Source organism: Gekko japonicus, unplaced genomic scaffold (genome assembly GCF_001447785.1).
Source record: "Gekko japonicus isolate JY-2015 unplaced genomic scaffold, Gekko_japonicus_V1.1 scaffold4805, whole genome shotgun sequence".
NCBI classification, from domain to species: Eukaryota; Metazoa; Chordata; class Lepidosauria; order Squamata; family Gekkonidae; genus Gekko; species Gekko japonicus.
In genome coordinates this window covers 4,466-15,721 of record NW_015163761.1, presented here as the reverse complement: position 1 = coordinate 15,721, position 11,256 = coordinate 4,466, and the positions used below count along the sequence as shown (strand labels likewise).

The 11,256-nt window shown below is 45.7% G+C and overlaps 1 protein-coding gene across 1 annotated transcript in view; it reads right to left on the bottom strand.

Annotated features, from left to right (window-relative positions):
• Positions 1–4,968: 4,968 nt before the first annotated feature.
• The window catches only part of LOC107107602 (zinc finger protein 436-like), a 7,043-nt gene continuing 755 nt past the window's right edge, over positions 4,969–11,256 (bottom strand). The window contains exons 2-3 of the mRNA XM_015407910.1: positions 7,767–8,065; positions 4,969–6,334 (exon numbers count right to left, since the gene is read on the bottom strand). Of these exons, the coding sequence (XP_015263396.1) occupies positions 5,058–6,334; positions 7,767–8,065 (1,576 nt within the window). The 3' untranslated portion in view covers positions 4,969–5,057. The remainder of the gene's footprint in view (positions 6,335–7,766; positions 8,066–11,256) is intronic.

Sequence of the window (11,256 nt, the reverse complement as noted above, 5' to 3'; positions counted from 1 at the left end):
CTCCCCTCTCTAGTTCCAGCTCCTGCCAACCTAGCAGTTCGAAAGCAAGAAATTGCAAGTAGATCAATAGGTACCACTTCGGTGGGAAGGTAACAGCGTTCCGTGCGCCTTGGTGTTTAGTCATGCCGGCCACATGACCACGGAAACGTCTTCAGACAGCGCTGGCTCTTCTGAAATGGAGATAAGCACCACAACCCTAGAGTCGGACTCAACTGGCTTTTGAGCAAGGGAACCTTTACCTTTAAGGTAATAAAAGACACACATCCAATGTCCTGTGGGAATCTCATGAGCTCACCAAGACACAGGCCCTTCCCCTTAATGGCACCATAAAACCATAAGCTTTGCCCACCAACAGGTTATCAGCCAGGCCAAAGCCTCTGGCCAGAGCAGGTGAGGTATAAGAGCATATCTAGAGATTCAGCCTTCAGGCTTTTCGCATTTGGCTAGAGGAATGTGAGTTACCTGTGGGAAAGAATTCAGTAGCCAGATGCTGCCTGTGTGGGAAAGACAGCAAAATAGCCATGCTTCAGTGCTTTATGGGATGGAACCAAGTAGGCTGGGTACATGGGCGGGGAATCAGGGAGTGCCACAAAACCACTGGATCTGACGTGTGCATGCTCTCAAAAGCTTATATCCAGAATTAAACTTTGTTGGTCTTAAAGGGGCCACTGGAATCCAACTTTGTTCTGTTGCTTCAGACCAACATGGAGGCCCACTTGACTCTATCTTGAATTATTAAACTGAGTGATTGCAATGTGGAATTTGCTTCCAGAGGATAGACAGCTTTAAAAGGGGATTAGACAGATTCATGGAGGAGTGGTCTATCAGTGGCTGACAAAAAGGAACCTCCATATCCAGAGGCAGTAAACCTCTACATGCCCTGACCTGAATAGTTCAGGCTAGCATGACCTTGTCATGTCTCAGAAGCTAAGCAGGGTCGGCCCTTGGTAATATTTGAATGGGAGACCTCCAAGGAATACCAGGGTCGTGATGTGGAGAAAGGCAATGGCAGACCACCTCTGAATGTCTTTTGCCTTGAAAACATTACAGGGTTGCCATACGTCAGCTGTGACCTGACAGCACACAAACACGCCTCCAAATACTGGTGTCAGGAGGCAACCTCAGGGGAAGGCCTTGGCCACAATGCCCTGTTGTTGGACCTCCAGAGGAACTGGTTAGTCACTGAATGAGATGGGATGCTGGAGTAGATGGACCACTGGTCTGATCCAGTAAGTCTATTATGTTCTTATGGTATAAGAACATAAGAGAAGCCAATGTTGGATCAGGCCAATGGCCCATCCAGTCCAACACTCTGTCACACAGTGGCCAAAAATACCAGGTGTCATTGGGAGGTCCACCAGTGGGGCCAGGGCACTAGAAGCTCTCCCACTGTTGCCCCCCCAGCACCAAGAATACAGAGCATCACTTGCCCCAGACTGAGAGTTCCTATCTATACCTTGTGGCTAATAGCCACAGATAGATCTTGACTCCATATGTTTATCCAATTCCCCCTTGAAGCCGTCCATGCTTGTAGCCGCCACCACCTCCTGTGGCAGTGAATTCCAAGTGTTGATCACTCTTTGGGTGAAGAAGTACTTCCTCTTATCCGTTCTAACCCGACAGCTCAGCAATTTCATGGAGTGCCCATGAGTTCTTGTATTCTGAGAAAGGGAGAAAAGTACCTCTTTCTCTACCTGCTCTATCCCATGCATAATCTTACAGACCTTGATCATGTCACCAGTCAGCTGTCGTTTCTCCAAGCTAAAGCGTCCCAAGCACTTTAACCTTTCTTCATGGGGAAAGTGTTCCAACCCTTTTATCATTCTAGTTGCCCTTTTCTGCACTTTTTCCAATGCTATAATATCCTTTTTGAGGTGTGGTGACCAGAACTATACACAGTATTCCAAATGAGGTCACACCATTGATTTATACAGGGGCATGATACTGGCTGATTTGTTTTCAATACCCTTCCTAAGAATCCCCAGCATATCGTTGGCCTTTTTTATTGCAGTTGCACACAGTCTCGACATTTTCATTAAGTTATCTACTACGACTCCAAGATCTCTCTTGGTCATTCTCTGCCAGTTCAGACCCCATCAATGTGTATTTATAGTTAGGATTTTTGGCTCCAGTATACATCACTTCGCACTTGGCCACATTGAACCCCATTTGCCATGTTGATGGCCACTCGCCCATCCTCGACAGATCCCTTTGGAGTGCCTCACAATCCTCTTGGTTGTCACCACCTTGAACAACTTCATGTCATCTGCAAATTTAGCCACTTAACTGCTTACTCCCAACTCAATCATTAATAAACAAGTTAAAAAGCATCGGACTGAGTACTGATCCCTGCGGTACCCCACTGCTTACCACCCTCCACTGAAAAAATTGCCCATTTATACTCAATCTCTGTTTCCTATTAATCAGACAGTTTTTGATCCACAAAAGGACTTGTCCTTTTATCCCGTGACTATTGAGCTTACTTAGGAGCCTTTGATGAGGAAGCTGCCTTATACTGAAGCTGCCTTATATTGAATCAGAAGACTGGTCCATCAAGGTCAGTATTGTCTACTCAGACTGAGAGCAATTCTCCGGGTCTCAGATTGAGGTCTTTCAAATCACTAGTTGCCTGATCCTTTTAACTGAAGATGCTGGAGATTGAACCTGGGACCTTCTGCATGCCAAGCAGATGACATACCACTCATCCATGGCCCTTCATCCTCAGGAAGACCTCTTAACTGGCAAACTTGCCTGAGGGCTTGTTTCTTTCATAAAGGAAGGAATATATTCCACGCTCCCTATCTGTGCTTCTTAGGCTTCTGTTTCGGTCGCAAACAGAATGTGGGCCAGGATGCTTCGTTTGCCTTCCTTTCTGACACTGCAACTCCCATGGTTATCCTGAAGTTGGTAGCCAATTTTGAGGTTGCTTGCTTTATTTTCTGATAAATTATACCTGTCACAGACAGACATGCACATCTTTTTATAGTCAGTCATAAGGTTACCTTTGAAGAGAGTCCAGAAACTGTTCTAAAACATGGCTGCTAAGTTTTGGTAGGAACATATACCTCTCATTTGGTTAAATCTATTTTGGTTGCCAACTCCTTTCTGCACTCAGGTTTAAAAAAAAACAAAAACAAAACAAAAACAGGTTGAGGCTTTATAGGCAAACACACTCTCAGACAGTCTTGGACCTGCTGGCTGAGGATGGGGAGGTGACCCCACTGGTGGACCTCCTGATGGCACCTGGTATTTTTGGCCACTGTGTGACAGAGTGTTGGACTGGATGGGCCACTGGCCTGATCCAACATTGGCTTCTCTTATGTTCTTATGTTAACTTACTGGGAGCAGGGAGGACTGCTGAAAATAAGTGCAAGGTGCCTACATGACTGGGAAGTGACGTAGGCATGTTGGGGAGGCAAAACTCTATGGTAAAATTAGCCTCTACTATAGAGTTTTGCCCAAAAACCAGAGTGTTGCACCCCGTCCCCAATGTGCTACACCCCTTCTGAGTTATGTAGGCACATTATGTTTAATTTTGGCATTCTTCCCTGTTTGGGGGGGGGGTAAGTCCTGCCCAGCTGGCCAGTGGTGGAGAGGTGGGGCCCGAAAGCAGGGGACCCCCACCAGGGGATCTGACATCCTGCCCTCACAGGAGGATCTGGCATCTGAGACTCCGGGATCTCAAAGATTTCTCCCATGTCAATTGCACAGGCATCAAGGTTCTCAGGGGAGGAGTTTCCCCACACTGCTTTAAGAACAGAGGGTGGCAAAGGAAGGCAAGAGTCCAGTACCACCTTCACTTCACTGATGAAGTGAGCAGTGACTCACACGGCCCTGCCACAAATTTTGTTAGTTTTTTGTGTGAAATGTTGCCAGTTATGATAATACATTTACCCATTGTGAGTTACCTGTGTTTAATATGCACTTTTTGTCTTTGTATTTATCCTCTTCTTTCTGAACTTTGATTATCCAGAGAATGGCGGCGGAGTTGGTTTATTTGTTATTTATTTACAAAATGTGTATCCTGCTTTTCTGCCCCTACGACGGCCACCGAGTTCCCCCCACTTAGGCTATTTCATGTGGATTTAGATGTTCAGTCTAACTGAAGCGCTTCAAGCATTTGCAGATTTGATTTTATTCATAACCTTTTTTGAGCCAGTGGACACTTCTGGAAATCCAACCCAGGGCGGTGGATGCAGCCACAAAACAACTGCTGCCAGAGGCAGAGCCAACCAGAACGATTTGATTTTATTCATAACCTTTTTTGAGTCAGTGGACACTTCTGGAAATCCGACCCAGGGCGGTGGATGCAGCCACAAAATGCCAGAGGCAGAGCCAACCAGAATATGTCAGGAAGTGAGGTAATGTATAACGGTGATTGTAGCTCTTCGGCGTTTCTGGGAGAAGCTCTGTTTAACCGGATGCTTTTTTAAAAAATGAACATACTGTTTAAAAGCATTTTCTAGCACACACACACAAGTACACCTATTGAACTAGCTAAGAAACACTCATCTGGCAGTATCTGGCAGGTCTCCACTGGCCGTTCAGAACCTCTGCTGGCCCCAACCACTTTCTAAAAACACTTGGAGGACCAGAAAAGTGTCAGTGGGGTGCTCTGGTGCCCATAAGTACCACAATGGAGACCCCTGGCTTAGATAAAACAGAATCCTCTGAACCCTTAAAACCATTCAATGCAATCATGCAACTAAAATAACAAAAGAGTCACTACGCAGGGAGTTCCATGGAGAAATCCTGACCAATGAAAACAAGGATCTGATGACATCAGCTCTAATCCATAACTGTTTATGCCACAGCAGATTAATTTTTAAGTTGCCCCCGGACTGTTTACTGTTTTTGTTCTCATAACACTTTGGATACCTTGGTAGTAAATGTCTAGGAACATTCACAGGGGAATTCTCCCTTCCCCCACATATCAATTCCTTCAAGTGGAGTAAGGCCTATTGCTGTGACTGGAGCTCCGTCCACATTCCAAGCATTTACACTGTTTCTTGTTGAAGGCTTTCACGGCCGGAGTTCACTAGGAAAATCCACAGCATTTACACTGTTTCTTCCATGGCTGTTCTCACAAGACCCGGCTGATCACAAAAAGTCTTGCTACAGTCTAAGCATTTATACTGCTCCTTCTCTGGGTGCGTCCTTTGATCTGAGCTGAGGTGTGTGCTCTTTCCACATGCCGTGCATTTATATGGCTTCTCCCCTGTGTGAGTTGTCTTATGTTTCAGAAGGCTCGATAGAGCAAAGAAGCTCTTGCTACAGTGAGAGCATGTGTAGGGTTTCTCCCCTGTGTGGAGTCTTTGATGTCCACGAAGGCTTCCCCTGTGACTGAACCTCCTTCCACATTCCAAGCATTTAAATGGTTTCTCCCCTGTGTGAACCCTTTGATGCTGAATAAGGCTTGCTTTATCATAGAAATTCTTGCTACAGTAGGAGCAGCTAAAAGGCTTCTCCCCTGTGTGGATTCTCATATGTCTTACAAAGTTGGTGCTCTTGTTAAAGCTCTTTCCACATTCCGAGCATTTAAATGGTTTTTCACCTGTGTGGATTCTTTGATGTTGAAGAAGGCTTGATTTATCACACAAGCTCTTCCCACAGTCAGGGCAGCTATATGCTTTATCCCCTGTGTGCATTCTTCGATGTCTAGTAAAGTTTGCCCTCTGATTGAAGCTTTTCCCACACTCCAAGCACTTATATGGTTTTTCCCCTGTGTGGATCCGTTGATGTTGAATAAGGCTTGATTTATCACTAAAACTCTTGGCACAGTACGAACAGCTATGCACTTTCTCTCCTGTGTGCATCCTTTGATGTCGAGTTAACTTTGAGCTCTGAATGAAGCTTTTCCCACATTCCAAGCACTTATACGGTTTTTCCCCTGTGTGGATTCGTTGATGTTGAATAAGGCTTGACTTATCACACAAACTCTTGCCGCACTCCAAGCATTCGAAAGGTTTGTCCCCTGTGTGGAGTCGCTGATGGGACCTAAGCGTTGAACTGCGATTGAAGCTCTTGCCACATTCCAGGCATTGATATGGTTTCTTTCCTGTGCTGAGCATCCCGCATTCTGGAAGTTCCATGTGGATTCTCCACTGAGCACCAATGAAGTCATTTCTTTCTTCCATTTGCTGGACTGTGATTTCGTGGACGTCCCCAACCCGACAAGAAATGGATGACTCTGTCCTCTTCTCCACATGGTCCTCCTCCTGGCTTTGTGGTCCACTTTGATCCGAGAAGTTCTCTTTCAGCTGTTCACATTTGACTTGTTCTGATGGTAACCCACATGGCACGCTCTCATTTTCACTCTTCCCCCTACAACCTGCTGGAATAAAGAGAGAAACGTGGTAAGTACCGATTAGAGAAGCAAAACTTTAAATCCATTCCTCCTATAAATTGCAATCCCTCCTATACATTGTGTGGGCATCCCTGTTTCCTCCTCATTGGCCAGGCCCTCCTACAGAGTGATTCTCTCTGTTCCTTATCTCTCCATTAACATTTTTACTTCAAAGGTTACTAGCCCTTGTGCGGTGGAAGAGGTGTGTTTACCAAGCTGACATTACTACTGATTCCAGTTACTGTAGTGTAAAAGGAACATTGAGATCTGATCTACTCATAAGAACATAACAGAAGCCATGTTGGATCAGTCATTGCTCACTTCTTCAGATACCTGATGAAGAAGTATCTAAAGAAGTGAGCAGTGACTCACAAAAAGCTCATACCCTGCCACAATTTTTGTCAGTCTTTAAGGTGCTACTGGACCTTTGCTCTTTTCTACTTGTGCGAAAGAAAGAAAGAAAGAAAGAAAGAAAGAAAGAAAGAAAGAAAGAAAGAAAGAAAGAAAGAAAGAAAGAAAGATCATTCTGAAACTTCTCCACTTTGCACAGTTTGGTGTAGTGGTCAGGAGCGCAGACGCTAATCTGGGAGAACCGGGTTTGATTTCTCACTCCTCCACATGCAGCTGCTGGGTGACCTTGGCCAAGCCACAGTTCTCTCAGAGCTGTTCTCTCAAGAGCAGTTCTCAAAGAGCTCTCACAGCCCCACCTACCACACAGGGTGTCTGTTATGTCTGCTCTGAGATTCTGAGTGAAGGGTGGGGTATAAATCCAATCTTCTTCCTCCTCCTCCTCCTCCTCTTCCTCTTCTTCTCCTCACAAAGTCTGTAGACAAAGAACGTCCCACTGTCCTATGTGACTTGTCTGGTGTTGGTTAAAAGTAGACCTGCTAATGAATGTCTTCCTACAATGGAGTTTGATATGGCTCCTCTTCAGGTTGAGTCATCTAATGCTAAGCTTCAAGCCACAGCAGCTGAAAGACTACAAATGCTTTCCTGCGAGTAAGCAGCACTGAATATAATAGGACTTCTTTCCACATAGACCTGCTTAGCCTTAGGATTGTTCCCAACAGGGCTTTTTTTGTAGAAATAATGGCTCCTCTTCAGGTTGGGTCATCTAATGCTAAGCTTCAAGCCACAGCAGCTGAAAGACTACAAATGCTTTCCTGCGAGTAAGCAGCACTGAATATAATAGGACTTCTTTCCACATAGACCTGCTTAGCCTTAGGATTGTTCCCAAGGACAGACCAGACAGCTGTATATGTGTGTGTGTGTGTTTTTCTTATAGGCCGCATTCTGATTCATAAGAACATAAGAGAAGCCATGATGGATCAGGCCAATGGCCTATCCAGTCCAACACTCTGCGTCACACAGTGGCCAAAACCCACCCAGTCTACCTACATGCAAACATTTTGTTCCTTACCTGTGTCAGCTCCTGTCTGGACTGTGGTTTCATTGGGGAACCTGCAATCTCCCCCACAGGGAAGGGATTCATCTACATCCTCCCTCAGGTGGGTTTCCTGGCTGATACTCTGCCCTCTCCTGACTTGCTGAGACATTTTCCTGCTTGCAACACTGAGAAATATTCTCTTCTTTCCAAGTGGATATCCCATGTAGTGCCATTTGCTCTGAATTTCCAGGCACATATTTCCCCCCATCACCGATGGCCATCCACTCTTGGGCTGCTGGAGAAATAACGAGAGAATCCCAAACAACTTGTTCCTTGGGCAAGAGGAAAACGGAAGTGGACAAATACAATATAAAGACAATTACAATGATAGAGGATCTGATCTCTGGACATTCCCACCAGCTATATGATCCTCTATCATTGTAATTGCCTTTATATAATTCATTACATTCAATAAAATTAAATAATTTTTAAAAAACCAATGATATAGAGGAAAAACACAGCATTTACTTGCCTCAAAAACTTTGTGGAAATAGAGCTCTGTGGGGGAAGAAGGTATATCAAGGGCATTAAGATATATACCGGATTCATGAGAATATTAGCTTTGGGCAAAGGAAATAAACCCACAAGAATCTCATTCTCATTATATCACCCTAAATAATGTTTAAACATCGACAAGAATTCTCTTACATAAAATAAGCAAAAGTCTGTCCAATATTAGTCTGAAACCTACAAATTAGATGTCACGGAATGCTCTCAAATATCCTAGCTGTGATGCTTCCACCTGTGAGAGGAAAACCATAAATAAACAGAACAAGACGAAAATGTGTGTGGGGGGGGTTAATTTAGGTGGGTCACAGGCCTCTATAGAGATGCTTTTTTTTTTTTTGCTGCCTTTTGGAAGGACCTGCTGCATAGGATAAACAAGGATGCTATGCCTCCGACCTCCCATAAGAATGTGAGCCCTGCTGGATCAGAGCAATAGTAAACAGGGCACGGAGGTTGAGGTCCTCCCCTGAAGCTATCCCTGGCACTGGTATTCAGAAGTTTACTGCCTCTGGATCAGGGCTATTTTTGGGCAGGAACGCACCGGAACGGAGTTCCAGCTGGCTCCAGAGTTGGCCACGCCCAGCAGGAACTCATTAGCATAACAGGCCACACCCAACAGCAGACACTCATTGGAATTGGCTACATCAGGGGTGTGTGGCCTAACATGCAATGGAGTTCCTGCTACAAAAAAACCCCTGGGTTTGGACAACAAACAAGGTAAACAGAATAAGAAGCAAAAGGTGGGTATGGCTGGATGAGCACACTTCTGGCAACATGAGGGTATGGCCTAATATGCTAATGAGCTGTACTATCAGGGGTGTGGCCTAATATGCTAATGAGCTTCTGCTGTTGGGTATGCCTTATTATGCTAATGCGTTCCTGCTGGGCTTTTTCTACAAAAAAAGCCCTGAGCAATAGTAAACAGGGCACGGAGGTTGAGGTCTTCCCCTGAAGCTGTCCCTGGCACTGGTATTCAGAAGTTTACTGCCTCTGGATGTGGTGGCTCCCTTTAGTCACCCTGGTCAGTAGCCGCTGATTGACTTCTCCATGAATCTGTCTAATCCCCTGTTAAAGCTGTCTGTGCCTGTGGCCATCACTACATCAGCGGCTGTAGCAAATGCAGCAAATTCTACATTTTAATCACTCATTGCGTAAAGAAGTATTTCCCTTTGTCTGTTCTGAATCTATTGTCCACTAAGTTCATTGGATGCCTTTGAGTTCTAATATTTTGGGAGAGAAAGTTCTCTCTGTCATAAGAATATAGAACGAGCCCTGCTGGATGAGACCAATAGTCCATTGTGTCCAGCATTCTGTCTCACACAGTGGCCAAAAACAGTTCCTCTGGATGACCAACAACAGGACACAGAGGCCGAGGCCTTCCCCTGAAGTTGCCTCCTTGCTCTGGGATTCAGAGAATTAGTGACTCTGAATGTGGAGGTTCCCCTTCAGTCACCATGGCTAGTAGCAACTGATAGACTTTTCCTCTATGAATCTATCTAATCCCCTTTTAAAGTTGTTAATTCCTGTGGCCACCACTACATTATCTGGCAGGGAATTCCACATAAGAACATAAGAGAAGCCAATGTTGGATCAGGCCAATGGCCCACCCAGTCCAGCACTCTGTCACACAGTGGCCAAAAATACCAGTGCCATCAGGAGGTCCACAAGTGGGGCCAGGACATTAGAAGCCCTCCCACTGTTGACCCCCCCAAGCACCAAGAAGACAGAGCAACACTTGCCCCAGAGCCCCTATCTATACCCCTATCTATTCCCCTGAAGTTGCCTCCTGCCTGTGAAAGTCAGAGGATTAGTGCCTCTGAATGTGGAGGTTCCCCTCAGCCACCATGGCTAGGAGCCACTGATAGACTTATCCTCCATGAATCTATCTTGATAGACTTATCCTCCATGAATCTATCTAATCCCCTTTCAAAACTGTTTATTCCTGAGGTCATCACTACATCCTCTGGCAGCAAATTCCACATTTTGATCATTCTCTGCGTATTTCCTTTTGTCCGTCCTGAACCTACTGCCCATCAGCTTCCTTGGATGCCCCTGAGTTCCAGTATTTTGGGAGAGGGAGGAAAAAATCTCTTTGTCAACTCTCTCCACCCCATGTCATGTCCTCCCCCTTAATCGTCTGTTTTCTAAACTGAAAACTCCCGGACTTTGTCCGCTTTCTCTACCCTGTGCATGATTTTCGAAGGCTGAAGATATAGAGGTGGGAATGCTTTTGAGTCATTCGTCATACTTTCCCCTAAGATGTCAAAGGCAGAGGGGACTCCCGGCAGATGCTGAGCTCCTTATAGGGCTCTTTTTGTAGCAGGAACTCCTTTGCATATTAGGCCACACACCCCTAATGTAGCCAATCCTCCAAGAGCTTACAGAGCTCTTCTTACAGGAGCTACTGTAAACTCTTGGAGGATTGGCTACATTAGGGGTGTGTCGCTTAATATGCAAAAGAGTACCTGCTGCAAAAAGAGCCCGGATAGCAAAGGCGAGTCTTGGCATGAATTTCAGTGTCTCCCACAGTTCCGAGGCATCTCCACTTACCCAACAGATGGGCCTCCCTGTCCTCTTCCCACTTGGTCTCTCTGTCCAGCTGCTTCTGCCTGACATCGGCTGGAGTCTGGCCGGCCTCAGTGGTCTGTGCTATCGCCTCCTGGAATGCCACCTGCCAGACCAGAGAAAGTTCTTCAGAGTCAAGTAGCAGGCTAGGAAGGTGACTGACGGCAGTAAGGGAACAGATAAAGAAGCGTAATGGGGAAGCAAAATGATTACACATGTAAAACAGACAGGGCTCCTTTTGTAGAGAAAGCCCAGCAGGAACTCATTAGCATAATAGGCCACACCCAACACCAGAAACTCATTAGCATATTAGGCCACACCCCTGCCAGCACAGCTCATTAGCACATTAGGCCGCACCCCCATGTTACCAGAAGTGTGGTTATCCAGCCAC